The sequence below is a fragment of the Eptatretus burgeri genome, chromosome 8 (genome assembly GCF_056783735.1).
Source record: "Eptatretus burgeri isolate ZD-2024b chromosome 8, Ebu_testis_v1, whole genome shotgun sequence".
In the NCBI taxonomy this organism is placed as follows: Eukaryota; Metazoa; Chordata; class Myxini; order Myxiniformes; family Myxinidae; genus Eptatretus; species Eptatretus burgeri.
In genome coordinates, this window is record NC_140968.1 from 44433886 (window position 1) to 44461419 (window position 27534).

Genomic DNA, 27534 nt, shown 5'->3' on the forward strand with positions numbered 1-27534 from the left:
CAATCCAAAACCATGATCTTGTTGACCCAAATTAACCCTCCTACTCCCAAGCCCACCACCCCCCAAATTTCCAGTTTTTCTTTCCTGAGAATTTACCTCTTTACCCATCTTGTCCACCCCATGCATTCTCCCCTACCTCTCATTCCTCCCCATTGTTTGACCAAATCTCCCCCTATTTTTCTCTCTCTCTCTCTCTCTCTCTCTCCTCTCTCCTCTCTCCTCTCTCCTCTCTCCTCTCTCCTCTCTCTCCTCTCTCTCCTCTCTCTCCTCTCTCCTCTCTCCTCTCTCCTCTCTCCTCTCTCCTCTCTCCTCTCTCCTCTCTCCCTCTCTCCTCTCTCCCTCTCTCCTCTCTCCTCTCTCCTCTCTCCTCTCTCCTCTCTCTCTCTCTCCCTCTCTCCTCTCTCCTCTCTCCTCTCTCCTCTCTCCTCTCTCCTCTCTCCTCTCTCCTCTCTCCTCTCTCCTCTCTCCTCTCTCCTCTCTCCTCTCTCCTCTCTCCTCTCTCCTCTCTCCTCTCTCCTCTCTCCTCTCTCCTCTCTCCTCTCTCCTCTCTCCTCTCTCCTCTCTCCTCTCTCCTCTCTCCTCTCTCCTCTCTCCTCTCTCCTCTCTCCTCTCTCCTCTCTGTGTGTTCAAGTACAATCGAGCCTGTTTCATATGCTGTAGCAGTCGCTGTGAAAAGAGTTTCACGTGGTAGGAGTGAAACTCAACTGAAACCTTCTGGTGTTAAATCCCGTCCTTGTGTTGAGTAGGAAGCTATGGAGCATCAACAGGCTTCATTAGCTGAGACTCCAAGTAGAGATGAATCGTCTACGGACGGCGCATCAGTGAATGGTGAACTCAATCAAGATGTTCAAACAGTAGGTGTGCCTAATACACCAGAAACCCTTGAGGATCCCCCCCATCAAAAACGGAGACCGATCCTTTACCTGAAGAATTGGTCTTCGTTAAGCTGAGACCAGTATCTCCTGCACCCTGAAAGGTGAAAAGTGCTGTTATTGAGTACGAGTCATGCGTTTCGGACGACACTTGTTCGATATCAGATGTCGGTGAGACAGAAGATGCAGTTGGGGATTCACAGGATGGTGGGAACTTTGACCGCCCCCCCACCCCTGCCCCCCTCTCCGACTGAAATAATCCAATTTCTCCATAACACCGATCGGAAAAAAATCAGGCTTATTGATTATTTTCCGCATTTGGATAAATTTAATATTACTGCTTCTCATATCATAAAAAAATCCATCAGCCTATGATGCCAAGAGTCCCAGGTGTATAGGTTGAAGAAATTTGTATCTATAGCAAGGAAAGAACTTAAATGATCATTTCTTTAAATAACTCATTATGGTGTTATCAATTGCATGTATAAACATAAACGGGGGCCGCACCCTAATACGAAAAGCTCTTGTCAAACTATTATTAGAGCAAAGGCATGTAGACGTAGCTTTTCTCCATGATGTACGTTGTGGTGACACCTGTTTAGCAGAATGACAAAATACAATAAGAGGCTCGTGGTTCTTCACCAAATTTGAATGTCCAAGAACAGGAGTCGCTTTCTGGCTGAGTTAAAAATATCCCATCTGACCAAATAGCATTTCATGAAGTTATGAAAGGTCATTTGTCTTTTGTGGTTTTTCCGTTTGGAGGTCATAAGGTCACATTTCTGAATGCTTATGTCCCAAGTGATCCTTCTGGAAGAAAAGATTATTTTTCCTTGCTAGATAATTATTTAGCTCTAATTGATTTTGGTGGTCTTGTCTGCCAAGCCGGTGATTTTATTTCCACCTTTGAGCCATCTCTAGACCGTAACGGTGTTGAACCTCACCCGGAGAGTGCAAAAATTTGGCGGCAGTTCTCATAAAATATCACCTGATTGATGCATGGAGGTTGCAGCACCCTCAGATCAAGCAATTTTCATGGTGTCAAGCCACTAATAACAGGGTATCCTTTGCACATTTCGATAAATTGTATGTTAATAATGGTTTCCGGAATTTGATTTTGTCAACGGTGATTTCGCCCTTTGGTTTTTCAGATCATCATCTGGTATCTTTAAAATTGATTTTTCCTTATACTCCACGCAAGAGTGCCTATTGGGCCCTAAATGTTGGTTTATTAGAAGAGGTGCATTTTTGGAATTCATTTAGAGCCTTCTGGTGTTCTCTTCTGGCCAGAAAAAACACTTTCCAGAGTAAGAGGCAATGGTGGGACATAGCAAAAACCCACATCAAAGTTTTTTTGCCAACAATACAAGTGTATTATTGAAAGGACAATTCTTTTTAAGATCTCCCAACTTGAAAAGGAGATTTTGGAATTACAATCCAAACCTACTACATTGATTGGTAACACAAGAGAGCACAAAGACTTTATAGGTAAGAAAGAGTTGCTTTGTCACCTAGTAGAGGAACGTGCAAAAGGGGCTTTAGTGTGGCTGAGAATGAAAAACTTGAATCTTCTTGACTCTCCTTCTAAGTACTTCTTCTCCTTGGAGAATAAAACTAAAACTCAACAGCAAATGCTATCTTTGCAATCACCTGATGGTGGCATTGTAAGTGATCCTAAGAAGATTAGGAAGTTGGTAAATGATTTCTTTTCCTCTATTTTATGTGCGAAGAAAGTTGAATTGAACGTTACAAATACTTTTATTGAACCTTTGCCAAAGTTGTCTGAGTCACAACGGGTCTCGATGGAGAACCGTATTACTCTGGAAGAATTGAGGCTTGCGCTTTCTGGTGTTAAATCCTGAGCATCAACAGGCTTCATTCGCTGAGTCTCCAAGTAGAGATGAATCGTCTGTGGCATCTGGGAAAGCTCCAGGACTGGACGGCATTCCTCGTGAATTCTATGAAACATTTTGGGACATTATTGGTCCTGAGATTCTGGAAATGTTCCAAGAAAGTCTTCAGGTTGGGGAGCTTCCCCTAATTTGTAGACAAGCGGTTATCTCCTTGCTACCGAAGAAAGGAGACACTGTGGAGACTGAATTATTAATTGAATGTAAAAATGCAATTTATAATAACTAGTGTGGGCCCGTACGTGCAAGAAAAAAAGAAGAAGAGGAATTGTGACGTTAATCTTGATGTCATAGCACCGTGTCCTGTCATTGGTTTGGTAAATAAATGGCCATAACTTGGGAACCACCTGTCTGGTTAATATCAAACCTTGAAAAGGCACATCCACAGGGCTCCAGCAATACACCTGGCAAGTTTCAATGAGATCGGACCAGTGGTTGTGGAGAAACAGCGGTCGCATACCCGTACGTGCGTGGCCGTATGTGCGTGGCCGTACGTGCAAAAAAAAAAAAAAATTCAAACCACTTGCCAGAAACAACAACCACACAGGCTGTTACTTCACTCTCATGTGGCCGTACGTACAAAAAAACAAACTTTCAAACCGCATGCCAGAAAAAACCACACAGGCCGTATCTTCGCTCTCGCGTATGTGCGTTCCTGTACGTTTGTGGCTGTATGTGCAAAAAAAAACAAAAAAAAAACTTTCAAACCTGGGGATTAATTAATAATTTGAACAATTAATTCAAACCTTGGGAAAAAACAGCTTTCAAACCATGGGAAACAGCTGAAATGGATGAAAAAGAACGATATCAAACCTTGAAAAGGCACATACTCAGGTCCCCATTGTCAACTGTGACGTCATATCAAATGAATAAGAAGAATTGTGACGTCAATCATGGGAAAAAATAAAATAAATAAAAAGAATTGTGACGTCAATCGTGATGTCATAGCACCGTGTCCTGTCATTGGTTAATAAATAAATGGCCATAACTTGGGAACCGCTTGTCTGATTAATATCAAACCTTGAAAAGGCACATACTCAGGCCCCAGTATTATTCCTGGCAAGTTTCAATTAGATCGGACCAGTGGTTGTCGAGAAACAGCGGCAGCAGACACACAGACAGACAGACAGACAGACAGACAGACAGACAGACAGACAGACAGACAGACAGACAGACAGACAGACAGACAGACAGACAGACAGACAGACAGACAGACAGACAGACAGACAGACAGACAGACAGACAGACACACACACACACACACACACACACACACACACACACACACACAGATTTCTGGAATTATAGATAGATGTTGTATTATCCTCAACAATATGGGGTATTATCATCTCCAATATGTTGTATTATCATCTCCAATATGGTGTATTATCATCAACAATATGTTGTATTTTCATCTTCAATATATGGTATTATCATCTTCAATATGTTGTGTTATCATCTACAATATGTTGTGTTATCATCTACAATATGTTGTGTTATCATCTACAATATGTTGTGTTATCTTCTACAATATGTTGTGTTATCATCTACAATATGTTGTATTATCATTTACATGTTATAGTATCATCTACAATATGGTGTATTATTATCAACAATATGTTGTTTTATCATCAAAAAAAAAAATCAATACTTAAATCAATAAAAGAAGAAGAATTGTGACGTCAATAGTGATGCCATAGCACCGTGTCCTGTCATTGGTTGAAAAATAAATGGCCATAACTTGGGAACCGCTTGTCCGATTAATATCAAACCTTGAAAAGGCACATCCGCGGGTCCCCAGCAATATTCCTGGAAAGTTTCAATTAGATTGGACCAGTGGTTGTCGAGAAACGGTGGTCGCAGACACACACAGACAGACACACAGAGATTGCTGGAATTATAGATAGATGTAAAATCCAAAATTAACTTATTTTAGTGCTTTTAAGAAAGAATTTAAGAAATATATGCTAAGAAAACTAGGAGATGGCAGAATACACACATTCCCCTGAAGTCGTAAGCAACCTTGCAAAACATTGATCTGATGACATCTGAACCCACAATATCTCCCCCCTACACCCTTTCCCGGGGATATAAGCAAGCTCCAAAACAGACCAATTATCCTTCTATGTTGAAATTTTAAAGTTCACAAAGTTTCATCTGTTATCGAGACACATTATGGTGAAACTGTATGCATACACTCAATATTCTATGTAGAATTAAGTCTTCAGCTTGTTTCGATGTGGCAGACTGGAGCATTCCTTCTGTGCACAGAAGTGTCTTTTGTTTTGCTGAATAAACGGCTTGTATATGAACTTACATTTCTCTGTCTTGAGGTAGCAGGAAACTGCTTCCACAACGCCCAGCAACTCCGCAATCGGCGTCCAGTTTCTCTATTATCTACCGACTATAAAATATTTTCCAAGGTTCTTGCCTCTCATTTAAGATCAGTTGTTAACTTTATAGTCTACACTGATCAAACTTGTTGTGTGCCTGGACGGTCAATATATGATAACATCGGTGCTATTCGTGATATTGCTGACGTGTGCGACATTTTGCTTAAAAGCACAGGTCTATTGTTTATAGAACAAGAGCATGCCTTCGATGGCATAGATCATAAATATCCATTTGCAGTTTTGAGGGGTTTTGGATTTGGAACTACTGTACTTTGATATCGTACATTCAGTTATTGTGTATCTCTCTCTCTCTCTCTCTCTCTCTCTCTCTCTCTCTCTCTCTCTCTCTCTCTCTCTCTCTCTCTCTCTCTCTCTCTCTCTCTCTCTCTCTCTCTCTCTCTCTCTCTCTCTCTCTCTCTCTCTCTCTCTCTCTCTATCTATCTATCTATCTATCTATCTATCTATCTATCTATCTATCTATCTATCTATCTATCTATCTATCTATCTATCTATCTATCTATCTATCTATCTATCTATCTATCTGCTCTCTCTCTATCTATCTATCTATCTATCTGCTCTCTCTCTATCTATCTATCTATCTATCTATATATATATATATATATATATATATATATATATATATATATATATATATATATATATATATATATGCAGTGGGGAGAACAAGTATTTGATACACTGCCGATTTTGCAGGTTTTCCCACTTACAAAGCACGTAGAGGTCTTTAATTTTTATCATAGGTACACTTCAACTGTGAAAGACGGAATCTAAAACAAAAATCCTGAAAATCACATTGTATGATTTTTAAATAATTAATTTGCATTTTATTGCATGAAATAAGTATTTGATCACCTACCAACCAGTAAGAATTCCTGCTCTCACAGACCTGTTAGTTTTGTCTTTAAGAAGCCCTCACATTCTCCACTCATTACCTGTATTAACTGCACCTGTTTGAACTCGTTATCTGCATAAAAGACAGCTGTCCACAATCAATCAATCAGACTCCAACCTCTACACAATGGGCAAGACCAGAGAGCTGTCTAAGGACATCAGGGACAAAATTGTAGACTTGCACAAGGCTGGGATGGGCTGCAGGACAATAGGCAAGCAGCTTGGTGAGAAGGCAACAACTGTTGGCGCAATTATTAGAAAATGGAAGAAGTTCAAGATAACAGTCTATCTCCCTCGGTCTGGGGCTCCATGCAAGATCTCACCTCGTGGAGCCTCAATGATCATGAGAAAGGTGAGGGATAAGCCCAGAACTACACGCCAGGACCTGGTCAATGACCTGAAGAGAGCTGGGACCACAGTATCAAAGAAAACCATAAGTAACACACTACACCGTCATGGATTAAAATCCTGCAGTGCACGCAAGGTCCCTCTGCTCAAGCCAGCGCATGTCCAGGCCCGTCTGAAGTTTGCCAATGACCATCTGGATGATCCATAGGAGGAATGGGAGAAGGTCATGTGGTCTGATGAGACCAAAATAGAGCTTTTTGGTTTAAACTCCACTCGTCGTGTTTGGAGAAAGAAGAAGGATGAGTACAACCCCAAGAACACGATCCCAACCATGAAGAATGGAGGTGGAAACATCATTCTTTGGGGATGCTTTTCTGCAAAGGGGACAGGATGACTGCACAGTATTGAGGGGAGGATGGATGGGGCCTTGTATCGCGAGACCTTGGCCAACAACCTCCTTCCCTCAACAAGAGCATTGAAGATGGGGCGTGGCTGGGTCTTCCAGCATGACAACGACCCGAAACACACAGCCAGGGCAACTAAGAATGATGGCTTGTACCATTTGGGCGTACATCTCGGTGATTAGTGATTTATCCAAAAAAAAACTGGGATGGTTTAACCACTAAAGTGTTTTCCAAACTTCAAAAATGGAGAGGGCCGCTTTGTAAACTTTCTTACCATGGTAGAGTATTGGTGACAAACAATTTGATCACTTTCACTCTATGGCACAGGTTTATGGTTCGACAGCCACCAGAGTGGCTCATCAAAAACACCCAGAAACAATTAATTGACTTTGTTTGAGGTGGTAAACACTGGCTCCAACCAGAAAGAGAGAGAAATGAGGGGGCCAGGGGCTTGTTGACATCACCAGCAGGCTCATGACTTTCCATCTTCTCTTTGTAAAGAAGCTTCTTTCCAGCCATATGCCTTAGGAGAGTCGAACCCTGTGTTTACTGAAGCAAGCAGGTCGGCTGGGATATGGTCGTTAGCTTTTTTGCTCGACCTCCCGAAGATTGATGCGTCATTGTCTCCTCTTTACTTGCAGAGTGTCATCAATGCCTGGCAAGCTTTGTCACTGTGTTGTGAGATCAGTTCTTTTACCACCTCAATGTTTCTGAATGAACTTATTTTTACAACCCCCTCTTTGCAGTCATTCCTTCTTCCAGGACCTTTGTCCAGCACTTTTGCAGGGTCAGATTTCCTTTCAGTCCATAATTTGTTGGACTTTCAAAGAGAAAGGTGGAAGTCCAGTTGCAAAATTTCTGGCCTTTCTGGATTTAGGTCAATTCGTATTTTTGGTCAGATTTTTCTTGCAATTTGAAGAGCATTAGAAAATATGGGAGTAGATCACAAGACCCTCTTTGAATCTGGTAGCTTGTTTAACCGATATTCTTTCCCTGTGTTGCTTTTGAGTTATAATGGCAAATCTGTACCTTTTAACTCAATTGAGAAAGATACTTTACATGACCTTTGTGTTCATTTTAATTTTGCTGATTTAGTGAAAGGCCCTTTTGGTGTCCAATAAAAAGAGCACCAATCAACCCTTTCAACCATTTCTTCGCTTATTCCTGCATAGCAAAGTCTATACAAGGCTCCAATGTCAAAACGCTCAGGCGACTTGCAATGGAGATTAGTGCATCGGATTCTTCCTTGTAATGTTTTGTTGCACAAACTTTCCAATGAAATTTTGGTCGTGTGCCCTTTCTGTGAGAATCGTGAAACGCTGTATCATGCATATGTTGGGTGCACAAGACTTGTTCCCTTGTTTAATTTTTTACATGATATTTTTTTAAAACTGGGTTTTGCTTTATCTTTTGAAAAATTTATTTATGGTTACGCTATGTCGTCTGTACATAAACCTGAAGCTGCGTTAGTTAACATTTTGATCGCTGAGGCGAAAATGTCAATTTATAAAACCAGAAAAAGAAGGTGGAAAGTGGTGATCTTTCTGCTTGTAATATAATTTTGACTTGTAGATCTATAATTTCTTCTTGAATCCAGCTGGAGTACCCACACTGTAGCCGGTATGGAAAAGAGCAGGACTTCATTGATAAATGGTGTGTGAAAAATGTTCTTTGTTGTGCAACAAATTAGGCACTTGTTTTTTTCCTTTTGATGGATTCATAAATTGCTTCTCATGTTCTGTTTCCTAAAAATGTTTCCTTAACATTTGTTTCTTCTTTTTGCAAATGGTTAATAAAATTTATTCTACACTTTTGTAATAAAAGGATGTAAATCTCTCTCTCTCCCTCTACGTCTCCGTCTCTGTCCCCGTCTTTCGTCTCCCTCTTTCGTCTCCGTCTTTCGTCTCCGTCTTTCGTCTCCGTCTTTCGTCTCCGTCTTTCGTCTCCGTCTTTCGTCTCCGTCTTTCGTCTCCGTCTTTCGTCTCCGTCTTTCGTCTCCGTCTTTCGTCTCCGTCTTTCGTCTCCGTCTTTCGTCTCCGTCTTTCGTCTCCGTCTTTCGTCTCCGTCTTTCGTCTTTCTCCTCTTTCTCTTTGTCTTTCTCTCTCTCCGCTTTCTCTTTGTCTTTCTCTCTCTCTCCGCTTTCTCTTTGTCTTTCTCTCTCTCCGCTTTCTCTTTGTCTTTCTGATCCATTCAGTGTTCAAGCTCTTCCATGAGCCTTGACTCTCTATAAATGTTTTCGTTTTTTTTTCACAAATTCTTGCCACCTAAGGTCGAATGTCAGGCCTGGCCAGTTGATTCATTAAAAACCTTGCCCAAAAATGGTCCTTTGGCGACTGCAGAAGAAGGTTGGTATAATTGGGGCCTTTTGTAGTGGTAGTATTAGTAATAGTGCTGTAGTTGTTTTTCTGACATTGACATGATGAATGGAGTGACCTTTGATGATGTCAGCTTCTACTTGTATTACTCTTTAAGTCATTGTTTTATAACCAAGGGATGATTGCTCTTGAATCTGTTGCCATGGGAGCACCACACCCAGCAAGAGCTACTGGATCCCTTTGGCAATCCTATCGCAGAAACAACACGGCCTGTTGAGAGTGGCACAGAATGGCAACGTGGGAGTCTCTTGGTCCTGAGGCCATTCCCATGTTAAAGGATGCTTATGATGTCCGCAGGAATCTCTTGGAGGAGGAAGCTGGTATGCAGCAACCGACGGATGTGGTTGTGGAGGACGATGGGGATACCAATTCGACGGAGAAAGGAGGAAAAAAGAGGTGAGCATATGGTGATGACTTCATATGCTGGGAATAAATAAATGAACATACTGTACAGTTTATTTTTTTTTTAATGTGCAACCTTTTTTTTGCACAGAAAGGAACGAAAGGTTTTGAGGCAATCCTTGTATTGCTATTAATATGGTGGACCACACATCACAAGGTCCAGCAATCTGACACCTTTTTCTATTTCCCACTTAGTTGTACAGTACACTTATTTATGAATGTCATGACTTGTGAGGTGCGGTGTGCTGTATTATGAAGGAGACCCCATATGTTTGAGAAATTTGAATGTAATTTTGTTTCATTTATCTGACAGTCAGACAGGATGGTGCAGATGTTGCACCCTTACCTTAAGGCTGTGTAGTCTGAGTTTGATTCCTGACCCGATTAATCTATCAAGTTTATTAAAAGTAATTATCGACTTCTACTCACTGCTAAATGTTGATGACTTTGTCCAGTCTGAGTGGTGTCCCATAGCTGTTAAGCTTGAGTGCAGGTGAATACAGTCACAAGTTCAATAATATGAAAGAAATAGCATATCACCAGTGGGACAATTCGGCTTCGTGTTCATGAAACAATATGATCTGCTCGGTAACTCAGGAGTCATAAATGGCCAGTGCCCCTGGGAATAAACTGCTCACCAAAAGGGGTTCAATGATAGTGGTCTTGTGATTGAAAAGAGCGAAAACCCACTGAAGCTAGAGCCATGAAGCGGCATGTGGTATGAAGCTGCAGTAAAGAGAGCAAAGTGCTGCTGGAGGATAGGACCATGAACACGGTTTAACTCCAGTGAAACTCATGTGTAAATTCACTTAACTTGGCAATGATATTCATGTCTCCATCTGTTGTGAGCCAGAGGTCGATCGACGTCTGGATCAGGCCTGGGGGGAGTCATGGATTCACTGATTCATGGGGTGTGGCACTGTTGGTATCTATGCAGGAAGACGAAGGTCCGAGTCTTTAAGTCCTTGGTGCTTCCAGTCTTGCTCTATGGATGTGAGACCTTGACTCTGACAAAGGACCTGAGATGGAGACTTAATTCCTTTGGTACCAGGACTCCACAGAGAATCCTTGGCTATCGCTGGTCAGACTTTCTGTCCAACGAGCGATTGCTGAGAGAGACTCAGATAACAGTTGGCACCTGTGTCGTCTGTGAGCGCCATCTGTAGCTGTATGGACATGTTGCTCATTTTCCTTATGCTGATCCTGCTCACTGGATTCTCTAAGTGAGGTAGCCTTCCTTGTGAGTGGAGGAGTCCAAAGGGCCGATCACATGCCTCATGGTTGCAGCAGGTGGATCGGCTTCTCAAGGAGATGGGGATGGTCCAGACCTCTGCCCTGGGGATGGTCAGACAGAGGCCCCTGCAGTACCGACATAAAGTGGACAGTGAAATGCTGCTCCAGTACATGCTCCCATACCTGATCTGATCTGGTGCTTCAGTCTTGGGATGAATAAGAAGTGTGGCCTCAGCCAACCTCACCATTCACCTTTTTGAAGGCAGACAATTCTTTTTCATCGAGGGTGATCAGCTGATTTTTCTTATTCTTCTTATGTGGTGTGCCCATCACTGGCTGAGATACATCTGTCAAGTTGGGGATGAAATGCCTGTAAAAATTCACAAGGCCAAGAAACTCTCCCAACTTGCACAGTGATGTTGGTCCAGGAAAGGCTTGCATGGTCTTGACTTTCCCCTTCAGTGGGCAGATACTATGTTTGTCTACAATGTGGCCAATGAAGGTGAGTGATGGCACCCCAAACTGGCAATTGCTGGGATTGATGACAATGCCATACTTAGCAAGGTGCTTAAAAAGTAATCGGAGATGTGCTTCGTTTTCTTCCTCTGTAGGGCTTGTAACTGGCAGATCGTCAAGGTAAGCATAGACGAAAGGGAGGCCATGGATGACATCATTGATCCACCTCTGAAATATCTGCGCAGCATTACGCAAGCCATCCTCTTCAATTGAGGTGGGTTAAGATTAAGGGGAAAGCAGGATGCAGGTAAACTGTTCCAAAGTGATGCAGTGCGGGGGAAAAAAATAACTAGAAGAGTACCTCATAGTCTTACTCTTCAGGAAAGAAAGTGTATGAATATGAATAAACTGCAAATGTAGATTGATTGAAAGTATGCTCAGGTGGAACAACTTGTGAGAGACTCTCTGAGCACATTTCATGGTAATATCTACAGAAAATGCTCAAAGAAGGAATAGAGTGGTGGACTGAGAGAGGATCCAGCATGATGCCAACTCCTGTTCCATCAGAATGGTAGCACGTCACTGGATTCTGTCAAGGAGAGATAGGTGACAGGCCAGAGCACCAGCCTAAATATGGCAATAATACTCCATGACAGGTCATATAGTGGCCATGTGTATATGGAGCAGAGTAGCTTGAGGAAGGTGTCGTTGAGCACAAGATAAGCAGCCAAAGCACTGGAAGGCTCTTTTAGCTATATCAGAGATGTAATTTTCCCAGCTGAGGTTTGAGCTGATATCCAATCCAAGCAGATGGATAACAGGAATTTCCTGCAAAGATGAAGAATCCATACAACAGGGTTGGAAAACAAGGTGATCTTGAACTAGACACAGACAACAAGTGGGTCTTTTTTTGGTTGAAAGTAACAATCCAATCTTGAGTTCCAGTGAACATTGGCAAGAAAAGAACGCAAGGCATCACAGTCAGCCTTGCTATAAAGGGAGACAGTTTGATGGATAGGATGAGTAACAGTTGATGGCGAGGAGTAAGAAACAACCTGTACTTTGATGTTGACACGATCAGAGTTTCCTTGAGGGAGGAGAATTTTTGCAGGACAATCCCCAGGATTTGAGCACAAAAGTAGATCAAGTAGATACCTGTTATCATTAACTGGACAGGAATTTGAGTCGTGGTTGAAATGATATGAGTAAGGTCATGAGGCATGGCAAAGTTAAATCTACCGACACCAGAAGCATCTGTGCTATGCGAGTGAACTAACCGTTCTTTGTGGTGAACATTATTAAAGTCTCCAAAGACCATAATATCAGCAGTTGGATGTCGAGACAGCGTCATATCAATACTATCAGTGATAGCATTAAAAATAGCACAATTGGGTGATGATGGAGAGCAATACAAAAAATATTGCTTGCCAGTGGAGTGTAAAAGTGCTCGGCGAAAGCATATAAATTCTTCTTTCATATCCTCAAGGGAGACCTCACGGCCGAGTGGTAGAGAGTCCTTTGCGTAAATACACAAACCATGAAAAGGTGGAAAATGAAGCCTCTGGAGGATGTCGTCAGACACTGCAAAATATTCAGAGAAAACCTCAGTGTGGAGACGAGTTTCACAAAGAGCAAAAAAAACAAAACAATCACAGCGCAAGCAGATCCTGAGAGTTCAGTTTCAAGAAGGATTGGATGGAAGAGAAATTGCCATGAACACACCTGATATTAGTATGGCATAGACTTCGGAACCCTTGGTGGTGAGACTCATAATGCAGGTGGAGAACGGGTTTCCTTAGATTTAATAGCCGTAGTGTTATAATATCTAGAGGAATAAAGAAGAGAGAAAAAAGGATCATTAGTTCACCAATCTACATGTCATGTACAAGGCCACAACGAGAGACATGAAGAGCCCAAATGAACCCCTAGCCATAGCAAAAGCACCAATATGGCCTTGGGAAAGCAACCAGAAGTAGATTCAAGGGCCACCGTTCATGCATACCCATGGCAGTGCAGCTTCTCTGGCATTTTACACTCGCTGATAGATCAGCCTCTCAATACATTACCGTCCTGTACTATCGGGCGGGATCCTGTACTATCCCGCGGCCATGACCTGCAGCATGTTTTTAACCTGTACCCTTCAGAGAGATCTGGCTCAGGTTGTCAAACACAGGGCTCAATATACATGAATATAATCATAAACTAAAGCTCCTCAAAACCGAACAACCAGCACTTTGCATTGAAAGAAGACAAATATAGGAAGTTTGTCTCTTCACAGTACAAAAAATAGTGCCTCTACCCTCATTTTTGGTACACTGCTGACAAAGGCTTATGATTACCACCTACCTGGTATTGAGATCAGAGTTGGTCCTCTCTTCGGCAGATAGCCGTTCAAGGCTAACGAGCTCCACTCGCCCGGAGCACCCGGTTTGAAGGTGACAGGAACTTGCCTACACCATCTGCTTTTACAAAGTAGCAGAGTCGGCATGAGAAGCAAGACAGTAGGATTTGGTGAAGAGAGGCTCTTTGATGCGCTTTGCTCTATTTGGGACATTTCTGAGCAAATAAGGATGCTCAATCAACCAAACCAATCCCAGCACATTCCTCAACCAATTATGACACCAATAACTTGGTGATTTTCAGATGATCTGAGGCAAGGAGCTGTGGTCATGATGCAACTGAAGGTCCACAAGTTACTATGTTGAGTGGTCGCGTGCTGGATCTCACAATCCCTGTGCAAAGGACGAGCAATTCCTAGTTATTTATGAAGGAGGGTGTCATAACGTGAAGGAGATGAGGCTTTCACAAACACGACCTGGGCAGCACGACCAGAGCGAGCTTGTACCTGCCAGAGTCAAACTCCACAGCCATATGGTGCACTGGTAGTAGAAGGCACTCTCAGGTTGTTCTAGTGATCAATGTCATCAAGAAGACATTACCACTTGGCAAAACCTTGTGATGAGTTTGCAACGAACCCTGGTTTAATCAAACTTTTTGAGAGTGGCAAACGTCCCCAGGTTTGTAATACATTCGGGTCAGAAATGGTGTCTCCAACCTGCCAATTTGTTGGTCATAAGTGTGATTAATGGATGTTAAGCTTGGTGCTTGAGAGTACGGGTTTCAGTAATTGAGTGGTGATCAGGTGAGGGTTGTTAACTGCCATGGAATAATTGTAAATGTCTGGTGGGATGCTGTAGGAGCACATAGAGGTGTGCACCCAGGTTGTTGAGGTAATAATGTAATAATATATGTTCCCTTCAAGGACGTAGCCAGAGGTCCAAAAGTGATGAGGTGAAAAGAGGTGAACTGTCCTATTTAGGTATTGTGATAGGAGTGGAGATAAGAGTATTCAGAGCACTGCCAGGTAGCTTTGATAGTTTACTCCCCAGAGAACTCAGATGGCCAGAAGGCTCAGGCCAGATCATATTTCAGGAAATGAGCGATGAGGAAACTGCCTCATCTGCCTCAGCCTGGCTACGCCCTAGCCCTTGCATGTATCTTCCATTCATTGCAGGATGGGGAGATTGGGCACATCAAAATGCAAACTGAGAATGATCATAACTAATTACTGTCAGGAGAGGTATGCTTATGCTCACAAGAAAGAAGTTAAAGTGACCTTTTCGGTATGAGCCATTCTTCAAAGCAAGAGTGCCATTGAGAGGTTATAGTGCTAATTTTTAAAGGTTCTGAGGTTGGCTGGGGATGTAGTGAATAATGGTAAGAAGCTTGTTTTGCTGAGTCTTTCCAGCAGATCTGTGTCTTTAAGAAGGTGTACACATGCCCGCACCCAGCTGTCGAGTTGGAAGGTTGCTGCTTTGCAGAGTCCTTCAGGGCCAGCTGATTGTCTGTAGAAGCACAATGCCTTGTGGACCTTCTTCTCAGTTCTTGATAGTTGTGACCTGATGTGCTTGCTTACAGTTGGTTGGTCTATATATTGGCAAAGACTGCCTGACTTCAGCGTCTGTGTTTTTTGCTCTATTCAGCATTGTGTTGTTGAATTTGAGCCGGCATGTGTGGTGATACTGTGGCGACTCCAAAGGCAGCCTCAATGCCGCATCCATCGTCGAGTTTCTCCAGATGCAGTGTCCTTGAAAGTAGACCTAGCTCACTGAATTTGACCAGGTTTTCTGCCAGTGAAGTGTATGCACTCCTCACGTCAGTTTCTTTAGACTGTGAAGGATGTCAGCCGCTCGGCCTTGTCCTTTTGGCAGATGATGCACTGCTTTGTGACAAATTTGATGCTTGTATCAGTAAATGCACAATATGCCACCCTACTTTTGAGAGAAGAAGAGGAAGAGGCAGACCTTACATGTGCAAAGACTCCTGTATAGATAGGCAGCTATCTATACAGGAGCTATGGGAAGCAATGCAAGATTAGGATGTTTGGGGAAATCTGATTATGAATGTCACCAGGAGTTGGACACGACTTGATGGAACTACATAAGAACCATCTATCTGGTCAAGTCAACGGAGTAGAATATTTTCAAAAGTTTGCCCCGCTTCAAGCTACAATGTCCTTGAGTTGTGTAATTAATTGTATTGAAAATATTGAAATTTAATCGATCAAAGAGAAAAGTTAAGTTAGTATTCATATGACTTAACCACCGGGCGTAGTGGCGTGCGCCTGTAATCCAGCTACTCAGAGTCTTGGGTTGGAGGATCTCTTGAGGACGGGAGCTCTGCACTGGGCCACGCTATAAGAGGGTGTAGGGCAGCCCGGAATCATGGCGAAACCCAATCCTTATCCCTGTGTCGTAAGAGGCGACCAGGGTTGCGTCAGGAAGGGCATCTGGCGTAAAACCTATGCCAAATCAGTATGCGGATCATAACGGATGATCCGCTGTGGAGACCCCTAACGGGAGCAGCCGAAAGACGAACAAAACACATTCATATGACTTAACCCTTCAAGTCTGTGTTCGTCTTGAGACGTATTAGTGTGAAAGTCTTATACGGCTTTAGTGTGTCAAAAACTGTTCAAATGAAGAAATTGCATTGCACTATGTGATTTCTAGTGTGAAAATGAAACTTTTTATAACATAAACTGAATGATTAAATTTGATTTTTGGTTTTTGAAGAGCACTATGTGATTTGTCTCATTTACATATTCAGTCAGGATGAAAAACCGAAGAAAATCCCCATGGTCAGCATCTTTGGAGTGGTACGTAAATCACAACGTGATACTCTGTTTGCAAAATTCAATTTACCATTTTCATGAAAATGCAGGATTCCCTTGGATATTAACTGCATGCTGCAACTTTATATTCATATGACAGACAAGTAGCAGACTCAGTGGCATAATGGTGAGTGTGTCCTCTCTGAGTCTGGGAGGTCAGTGGCTCAATCCCTGGCAGAGTCATACCAAATATTTAAAAATTATATGTGCTGCTTCCTAACTTGACATTGAGTATTTTAAAGGATAAAGGAAAAAGGATGGACAAACAACACTGGCAAGGCAATGGCAAAACGACCCAGTATAACCCTTGCCAAGAAACTGCTTTGGCAGCACCAATGCTGTGTAAAGAATATACATCAAATGAAATAAAATAAATGACACACTTCAGACTTGAAACACAAAGCATGATTTGTTTGCCATATGGATAAAGTAAATACTCATACTTGGCATTTTCTTCTGAGTGTACTGATTTAAATCTCTTATTAACTTGAGAAAATCTGAATGTCTCTCTCTCTCTCTGTCTCTGTCTCTGTCTCTGTCTCTCTGTCTCTCTGTCTCTCTGTCTCTCTGTCTCTCTGTCTCTCTGTCTCTCTGTCTCTCTGTCTCTCTGTCTCTCTCTGTCTCTCTCTGTCTCTCTGTCTCTCTCTGTCTCTCTGTCTCTCTGTCTCTCTGTCTCTCTGTCTCTCTCTGTCTCTCCCTGTCTCTCCCTGTCTCTCTCTGTCTCTCTCTGTCTCTGTCTCTGTCTCTGTCTCTGTCTCTGTCTCTGTCTCTGTCTCTGTCTCTGTCTCTGTCTGTCTCTCTCTCTGTTTCTCTCTGTCTCTCTCTCTCTCTGTCTCTCTCTCTCTCTGTCTCTGTCTCTGTCTCTGTCTCTGTCTCTGTCTCTGTCTCTGTCTCTGTCTCTGTCTCTGTCTCTGTCTCTGTCTCTGTCTCTGTCTCTGTCTCTGTCTCTGTCTCTGTCTCTCTCTGTCTCTCTCTGTCTCTCACATAAATGTTGCCCTTTAATCCTGAGAAGATCAAAAATGGCTTTTATCTCGTTCTGTAGCTCAAGACCATTGATTAACTCACTCTGTCAACATTAAAGTTCATCAAAATCTGTTTTCAATCTTCGAGAGGTTTACCGCTTAAGCATTCAGTGCTTTCATGACAAGAACATTGGGAAGTCATATGAGTGTACTTTTACATGAATTTTCACATTAGTGGACAAGGGATTCATGAGTCATTGAGACATCATTGAGATTATGAATATTTTCCCAAAAAAGTCAAATTTTTTTTTTTTTTCAACCTGCCTGAACCTTTTACCATTTTTGGATGACGCTTTCTGTGTCATGGTAGCATTTTCCCACCTATGGAGTGCCAAGCGCCTGTGCAACCACTTAAAGGAACATAAAATACAAATTACAAAGGGATAAAAACATGGACAGAGTGTGAAAGGATAGCAGTTTTAGACAAACACATATGGGAGGGTATTATTTATTAAGTGAAACAGATACAGTGGCCTGCAAAAGTATTCACCCCCAACCAATAATACCACATTTAGATGACGAGCAGAGTACCCGCCCTATGGGCGATCTTGTTCCAAGCATGCAACACGTTCTTCTGACGCCGACTTTTATTTAGGCGGTGCATAGGCAACTGACAGCTCTGTATAGGCAAAAAACAACAACACGGGTTATGTGCATGAAGCAAAAACATACCTACTGCTTATAATTCTAAACACCCCACTGTACTGGAAAACGTGGGGACAGGAATACTGCACTGAAATGGTGGAGACTTGTAATACCCTCTCTCACCTGGAGTGGGCGCTACATGACACACATTTACATAGAGAATTTGCGTCCCTCCCATCCAAGATCACCAGCGAAGATAAAAACACCCCTATACAATAATTGGGGTCGTGCTGATCCTCTGTAGCAAGTCTGGATGTAATTAGCCCAGAACTGAAGGAGGAGAAGCGCAACAAACAAACAAACACACAAACATCAGTCCGTGAATTATTGTAAGAAGTACGAATTATGTAGAAACAACTTTTCCAAATGAATTTTTTTATTCATAACTAAAGAGATCAAATTAAACACTGTTATAGTTGAAGGTTACATGTCAGGAATACCTGAAAAAACATGTACAGATCAAAGTTCACTGGTTGTAAAAGTATTCAGTCCCTGAGATCAGTACTTGGTGGAAGAACCTTTTGCAGCAATGACTGCAACGAGTGTTTGTGGGTGGATCTCTACCAGTTTGTCATAGTGAGATGGTGAAATCTTTCGCCATTCTTCATGTGAAAATTACTGCAGTTGTGCCAAGTTTGATGGGGGTCATTGGTTCACGAGTCAGTAAGTGACCACTATATTCGTTATTGGTGTGTGTCTCTCTGTTGGGTATAGTCAGGCATCAGTTGTCACCTATTTCAAGAATTTTGCCAACTTTGATTTTTCACTTTTATTTGTTCAAGGACATCACAACGAATCACTTTCAACTTGTCTTCTAATTTTCAGTTAAGTATTTCACCATGTGAGGGCGCTTTTTCAAAATGGCTGCCAAAATCATAAAAAAGCTGTTAAAAACATAATTTTCACCAATAATTCCAGCAATTTAGAATGATATTTTCTAATGTTTTGGCCAAATGATCATCAAGTAAGTTTAACAGTAAGCTTAAGCATCAAAAACATTGCAGTTAACGACTCAAAGAGGGCGCATTTCTCCAAGATGGTGGCCAAAATCATTAAAAATTCCCATAAAGTGTATCATTCATTATAAAGATTACCGTTTTGGTTCAAATTCAACTGAAAATGTTCACCTTTATGCAGTGTCCCTAATGTTTTCACTAGTTAAAAATGATTTCCTTCAATACTTGACATATTAAGGTTTTAGTGATTTGGATACACCTTGACTCAATCAATTATTGTGTACTCATAGACAATACTGTTGTAGGCCTACAGATGAAATATGTGTGGTGGTCTGAGAAAACCCATCGGAAGCCGCGATGGACAAGTTCCTTGTTTAGAACGGTCACGCAACCTAACGATTTATTGTTTTTTTCCGCCTATCGTTACCATGTACGCTTATTCAAAAGAGGATGGAACAAGCAGGTCCATACTCTTTTGGAATAAGCGTGCATGGTAACAATGGGAAGTAAACATAAATTGATATGTGTTTGTACCATTTGTTCAAACGAGGAACTTGTCTAGCGCGACTTCTGACGGGTTTTCCCAGACCGCCATACGTTATTTTTACGCTTTTTGGACAAGTATCCTGACATCAATTTTGTTTAGTTTTTGATAGAACCCAACTACATACCAATAACCACATAATATTAATCTGCTCATAGACATGGCCAATACCTTTCAAAGTGTTCAATTTATAGCCATCATTGTCAACCTTAGGATGAGTTGGTTTGTCACATTCCAGGTACTGCATATCGAGCTTCTGTTTTAGAGCTCTTTCTTTGATACCTAAGTTAAGTTTCAGTTTTGTACCAAGAAGAGGGTTCCCTTGAAGTTATTTTTGTGCTACGAGTAAGTCAGCTCCATGAATGGCCCTACTTCACTACCCCACTCAATATTGTCATAAGCAAACAAGGGTCTTACTCCCTGCTTTAGAAAGGGGGGTACATGCATGCCTTTAACATTGTCATTAAGGTCATCCATTACAGCCATGGCCATTCTTGTGGTCATTCTCTCAACTTCATCAAATGAAACAGCCGTCTTCATGCTTTGGAGCATTTCCACTTGTGAACGTGACCTGCTTGCTTGATATGATACCAGTGCAAGGCCAACAGTCAATGGTGTATTCTTATCCTTGTGAAAACTGCCACCTTCTTTGGACTCATAGCTAATTTGTCTCTTAGTTATGATGTGCCGAGTTAGATTTCTTGATGTTTTCTCAGCTTCTCTTTCTCTTTTGAGTTGTAGAGTAGTATGTGGACCATAGGTTATCCACCTCACGAGCTGCAATAGCTTCTTAGGTGTTTCAAAGTCATCAAATGATCCTTTATATTGCCAGTTTTTCATGTTGTCAACTTCTCTTCGAATTATCTTTTAAGCCCTACTAAGAATTTCCATCTCTTCATCCACATCTGATGTTTCATACTCGTATGTGAGGATTTTGTCTTTGACTAACTGTGAAACAACAATTTATGGTTTAGGCCTACGCTTGACAAAATCAATCCCAGGTATCTTCTTAAGTAAAAGGGACTTCAGCTGCTGCTTAAAGTTAGTTCTTTGAACTGTTACATCATGTTCTTCAAGGAGTTTAATTTAGGCATTATTGATTGTCTTCATGTCAATGCTTGGGAAACTGTCACTATTGGTGATTATCAACTGCACTATGTTGACTATTTCAATGTCACATATGGCCTTTCCGATGGCTTCATTTTCAGACGAACAAGTGTTTGTACTCTGGAAAGATTCAACGTGTCTGGTTTCCTTTCTGAAACAGGTCAGATGGTATTTACAGTTTTGGGCAAATGCATCCATGGCATCAGAAAGGAGTGCCAATCTTGCGTGGACATCTTCATTTGTGCTCAGTTCCTTTATCTGTAAGAACTTCCTTCCCATAGGCTCACTGCAAACTTGATGCAGTTTTTCCACACTGCTGCCCTGACAGAAAACACACAATTCCTGATGAAACGTTTTCCTTGTTTTTGGAGTTGACGGAACAGAACTTGTACTTGGCCTCCCTCTCTTTTTGTTCACTGTACATTTTAAATCTTCTTCATGACTTCTTTCAGCTTTCTCAAGGTTAGCTTGGTTATAAAGTGATTTGTAACATTTTCTGTGGTAGCGATATTCTGCGCCTGCAACAATGTTTATCTGCTTTACTCTATCATGAATGTTAATGTTTTTACCAAGTCTAGCCCATCTTTCACTGAACAATTTAATATTGTTTAGAGATATTTCACTTGCTAATGAAAATTCATCTTTCCGTTTTTCTGCACAAATGATGCACTGTTCCATATTTCAATTGGTCAGATGTTTGCTTTCATGGTAACAGACATGGCCCGGCATCAGCTTGGCCCTGCAAAACAACAAGAGTTCATAATTAGTATCACTAGGATGAAGCAATCCAGAAAACATCATATCAGTTGATATGTGTGGTCAATATTATGTTTTTAACATTTTTCTCTGATTTTGGCAGCCATTTTGAAAAGCACCCCCAGGTGGTGAAATATGACACTAAAAATTGGTAGACAAGTTGAAAGTGATTCAGTATGATGTCCTTGAACAAATAAAAGTGAAAAATCAAAGTTGGCAAATTTATTGAAGTGCCGATCAGATAGTGACAACTGCTGCCTGACGAGTAGTCGATCTTGTCCAAAAAAAATGTAAAAAAAAAAAAAAACGTTTTGAGATTTTTTTTTCTACCCTTATTATTAATATTATCAGTATTTCCGTCGATATGTTTGTCTGTCTGTCTGTCCCTCTGTCTGTCTGTCCCTCTGTTCGGTCCAGTGCTCCGTTAATACAATGGCAATTTTGATGAAACTTGGTTGGTAAGTTCATACCATGACCGAGTTGTGTGCAAATGAGAACCGTTGCTATGGACACCACCGTTGCCAAACAACGGGACTATGAAATTTTTGAAAAATCATAAAAAATTATTTTTTCAAAAATCGGGCCACGATCGACTGTGGACAGTACATTCAGCCATAATGTCAAAAATTTCCAGCCGGATCCTATGAAAACTGTCGAAGAAGATAGACTTTGAATGAACCCTGGTCAAAAACAATAAAAAAAAACGAAGTTCGTTATATCTGAGACTATGAGTCAGATATACATGAAACTGGTATGGTAGGTTCATGGTATGTCCTAGTTATGTGTGAGAAAGAACCGTTGCAACAGACCCCTCCGTTGCCTAGCAACGGCCGAAAAACCTCTAAATGTGGGGGTATTTTAAAGAAAAAAACAATCTGCAGCATTAACCCTTGAAGGTAGAATCATGAATTTTATTGTGCTTAATCCTCAGGTCATTCCCCATCGAACGGGCCCATCGCGTCAGATTCTATTCAGTAGTCGACTACCCATGTCCGCCTACCGACTTGTTGGGTAGTCGATCTAGTCAAAATTTTTTTTTTTTTGACATTTGTACTCCCCTTATTATCATTATTTAAAATGGGGATTTCAGTTAATACAATGGCAATTTCAATGAAACTTGTTTGGTAGGTTCATACCATGACCTAGTTGTGTGCAAATGAGAACCGTTGCCCTGGACACCACCGTTGCCAAGCAACGGGACTATGAAATTTTTGAAAAATCATAAAAAATTAATTTTTTCGAAAATCCAAAATCGGGCCACGAGCGACTGTGGGCAGTACATTCAGCCATATTGTCAAAAATTTCCAGCCGGATCCTATGAAACTGTCGGAGAACATAGACTTTGAATGAACCCTGGTCGAAAACAATAAAAAAACGGTTCGTTATATCTCGGAGACTATGGGTCAGATATACATGAAACTGGTATGGTAGGTTCATGGTATGTCCTAGTTATCTGTGAGAAAGAACCGTTGCTATGAGCCCCTCCATTGCCAAGCAACAGCCGACTACCCATGTCCGCCTATCGGCTTGTCTGTCTGTCTGTCTGTCCCGAGCATAGCTCCGTGGGTTTTGATCCGATCCTGATAAAATTTTGGTGTGAGGTTTATATCATGATCTACTTGTGTTTTCCTGAGAATGGGCGTGGTGCGCCCATTATGGGCAGAGCCACACCCAAAAAACATGTTTTTAGGGGGTAGCCGATTTCAATTTACATATTCTCTGAGGGGGTTTCAGTATTTGGTTAGCCCAATGGCACCTGCATAGCCCCACAGAGCTCGATTTTTTTTCATTTTCGTCCCAAGGCCAAGGTCACAAGGTCACGAACTTAGAAAATTGCGAATTTTGACATAAAAATCATACGGCCGCCCAAACTTTGAGAGCTCGGATGACAATATTTTTTATGCATAATCTTGAGGTCATTCCCCACCTAAAGTCTTGAAACTATTTTGCTCTATATCGAACACCTTGCCCGTGGCGCCCCCTTCAAGTTTGTTTTTACGCTGATTTCATCAAAGTATGGATAATCCGATGAGTGCGAAATGCCATATAGCCTATATGACGTTATATTGTTCCTGGAATGTTCCAGAGGAAGTTTTGCACCAAAGGTCATAATCCTTGACCTTTGATCTTTAAAGTTCACAAAGGTCAAATTTTCAAAGTTGTGGGAATCGAACCGGGTTTTCGACCTTCTTCGACGAACTAACTGCAATAAGCTGTAGCACGTATCCTGTTTTCTTATTTTAATGTCCACAACATTGTTTTGTGACCTTTAAAGGTTATGCAAAGGTCAAATTTTGAAAGTTGTTGAACGAAACCGGGTTTTCGACATTTTGCAGCTAATAACCTGTCACTCGTACCACATCATGTTGATCATTTTTTATAACTTGGTCAAAAATCATCACATTGTCTCATCCTTGACTTCTGAAACCATCTACATCGTCAAATACCGCTCGTGAACCATTGCCGTCTCCAGACTTGTCAATAGACTGCAATCTTCAAGTCTTACCATGCATGTTCAATTGGGTTCAAGTCACGGCTTTGACTGGGCCACTCAAGAACATTTATTTTCTTTGTATTCAGCCACTCCAGTGTGGCTTTAGCTTTGTACTTGGGATCATTGTCCTGTTGAAATGTGATTCTCCGACCCAGTTTCACATTCATGGCTGACTCGAGCAGGTTTTCTTTGATTCTCCTGTACTTTGCACCATCCATTGTCCCTTCTGTCCTTCTATCCTGACAAGCTTGCCAGTCCCTGCTGATGAAAAGTAGCCTCGTAACCTGATGCTGCCATCATCATGCTTGACAATATTGATGGTGACAATATGGATGGTGTTGACTGGTTGATGTGCAGTGAGTGTTTGGCTTTCACCAGATGGAACGTTTTGAATTGAGACCAAAAATTCAATTTTTGTCTTGTCTGACCACGAAACGTTTCTCCATATGCCTGCAGTATCATTAAGATACTGTTTTGCAAACTCCATACAAGTTTTTAGATGCGTCTTTATCAGTAATGGCTTCTTTCTTACCACCTGTCTATCGAGTGCAGCTTTATGAAGGGAATGGGATCTTGTTTTGTGTAGGTTTGATTGTCATGGAGCAGGGATTTGTCAGAGTAAGTCATTTGTTACACATGACCCTGAAGAGGCAGCGTATTAAATTTATAGACAGGGTAGACAGATGAATTAATTATTTATATATAAAAACCTCTTGCAGGCAGTGAGGATTTCCCATTGGAGAGGCATGAAGGCCCATTACGATCTCTCAGGCCAGTTTGTGCCAGTCATGGTGGCGCAGTGGGCTGTAGAGCCTGGAAGAAAAGATGTACATTTATTTTATAGGGGCCTCCCCTGTGGCCGGGATCCGAGAGGAACATTCCGCCCAAGAAGAGGAGGAGCACATGAGTGGAGACTGGAGAATCCACTGGAGAGTCCAGCGGAGAGTCCACCAGAGCCCAAGAAGAGAACTGAGTCAACCAAGAGGGAATCGAGAGGCTCATGTGGAAAGGACTGAGAACTTGCTTGGAGGTGAAGCCTCTGTGGAATTGACCCAAGCTGGGATCACCCTGTGTTTTTAGAGGGCCATGAGGCTTCTGCCTAAAAATGGAAAAATGAGACCATGTGGCCAAAGTGAAGGCCTACTCATCGCTGAACCTGCTCCTGGCTATTTGACCTTTTTCTGGGCATCATGGTAACTGGCTCTTGTCTTTCTCCTGGTCTCCAAAGCAGACACCATTGAATTGTGTGTCCACCCTGCACATCAGAGAAAAAGGAAATCCCATCTGCATTATTGCGTTGTAAAAGTGTGATTCATGGCACCTAGTGGGTTAGGATTTGAGCTTTTATTTCTCATTCATTGTATATAAGTTTGAATATCCCCATTCCCATCTTGGTGTCTTTTGATTCGCTTGGTTTGTTCCGTTTATGACAGTGTCTTGTCAACCCTCTTCCCTGTGCTTTTCAATATAAAAACAAGCAGTCATATACTGGTACTTACGAAATCGTCAACTTGACCTCTTACCTTGTCTCATAAAAGCTGTCTCTAGAGAAGGTAGCGACGCAAACCAGAAGTTTCTACGATGATTCTGTACCAAACCATCAAAAATCGAATGTTTGACCTCACTGTGAACTTGACCTTTGACCGATTTTGACCAAAATCTAATCAGCCCTAGCCATCACCCTCCTGAATCACGTGGTGTAATTTGACATTGGTAGCTTATTCCGTTCTCGAGTTATCATGCCTACAAACATACAAACAAACACACAAACAGATGACGGAAGTCATCAATATACTTACGAAATCTTTATATTTCGTAAGTAATAAATCCATGACTAGCCGGGAGGCGACGATGGTTCGTGGGTATTATTGAACAATGCCACAATAGGTACAATTGAGTTAGTGGAAGCTTTTGAGGAAGCCCTACCGTAAAAACCTATTTCTTCCATCAAAATTGACCAAATCAAATCGGATTTTTTAATATGTTGTATTTATGGACATTACGCACAGCTTCTAGGAAATGAATTTGCGAGAAAAAAATCGAGAAAAATAAATAAAAAAACTTTTTAAAGTTCAAGTGGGCGTGGCTCTGCCCACAAGGGGCATGGGACGCCCCTCATACAAAAAGACACAACTAGACCATGATATCTAGCTTGTGTCCAAGTTTCATCAAGATTGCATCAAATGTCATGGAGCTATGCCCTGGAGAGAGTCACAGACAGACAGACAGACAGACACACAGACACAACGAAAATAGTGGTCACTGCTGGTGCCCGCGAACCAACACTGCTGGCGCCCGCGAACCAACTGCTGGTGCCGGCGAACCAAAAATATAAGAAAGCGTGTTTCAGCCATTTGCTTTCCATGTGTGATTTGCCATCATTTCGGCTCATTTGGGTGACCTTGGGGAATGAACGGTAAGTAAAGTAAATATATTGAATGCAGTACATTATGAAAGGTCCCGGCTCTGAGGAATTCCGTATTAACGGTTACTCGGATGCGACAATACTTATCTAACTGAGAATCATCTGATTTTCTCTGTTAATCTAACTTATTCATGTTTTATCTGCATTTTTTTTTAGCTTTATCACTCTGGAGTCATTTGTGAAGACTTTATTAACTTTGATTAGAAAGCATCATGAAATAATCCCAGGTGGCATCAAAATGTGAAACCTTTGGAGGGTAGTGAATACTTTTGCAGGCCACTGCATTGAAGTTATATTTAAAACTTAATGCATATTCAGATACTGGTGAAGTATTGTTTTGATTCTGACAAGACCAGCAGAAACGTCTTCCACAGAATACGAGGGGTGTTCAAAAATTGTTGGAACGATGTAATCACAATAGTCCAAGAAAAGCAAACTTTCAATTGTTTTTTCGCTTTATAGAACTTTTTGAAAGCATTATTTATTTATTTTTGGTCATTTGTAAACCTACTCAATTATATTGGCGTTCACTCATTACAAATATTGAGCCACAGCTTTTCATTACAAAAATGCAATTTTCACAAGAACCAAACTTCTCAATGCTTTTAAATATGTGCTTGAAAACCGTGTTTATATTTAGTTTGGTGTTTAGTATAAGCTGTGTGTCTTGCGTCTTGTGTTTGGGACAGTTCCGTTTTGCAGATTGTCTGGACATCACCTTCATGCTGTTCGGTGTGCTCGCGGCAGCGTTGCATGGGATTGCTCTTCCTGCCATGATGCTCCTATTTGGTGAAATGACGGACCTTTTTGTAAATAATGCGATGAATGTAACAGGTGAGCAGTCTTCCTGATAAATGGACCCAAAGCGATAAACCAGTACAATCTACATGGCTCGTGAAATTACTGAATTTTAACTTTGAAGATAAACTCAATATTTGAACAAACATCAGTAACTGCTGTTTTCCCAATAGCAACTAGATGTAAACAATGTGCTTAATGTTTCTCAAAAGTCGACATTACATTGAACCTTGGAGGTACCAAAACATCGACTGTTTTGCAGAAGTGTTTTTAAAGGAACTTTTGAATGTTGTGACAAATCGGAGCTCT

The 27534-nt window shown here is 41.5% G+C and overlaps 1 protein-coding gene across 5 annotated transcripts in view; it reads left to right on the top strand.

The window, feature by feature from the left end:
- Positions 1-27534, top strand: part of LOC147021632 (ATP-dependent translocase ABCB1-like) — a 193921-nt gene that overhangs the window by 30585 nt on the left and 135802 nt on the right. For 4 of the 5 annotated variants that reach the window (XM_085891803.1, XM_085891801.1, XM_085891802.1 and 1 more), the window contains 3 exons: positions 9512-9610; positions 16415-16463; positions 27117-27261. In XM_085891803.1, coding sequence (XP_085747929.1) covers positions 9537-9610; positions 16415-16463; positions 27117-27261 — 268 coding nt within the window. In that variant the 5' untranslated portion in view covers positions 9512-9536. Of the gene's footprint in view, positions 1-9511; positions 9611-11460; positions 11580-16414; positions 16464-27116; positions 27262-27534 lie in introns of those variants that run through there. The other variant, XM_085891804.1, reaches the window with a different exon arrangement.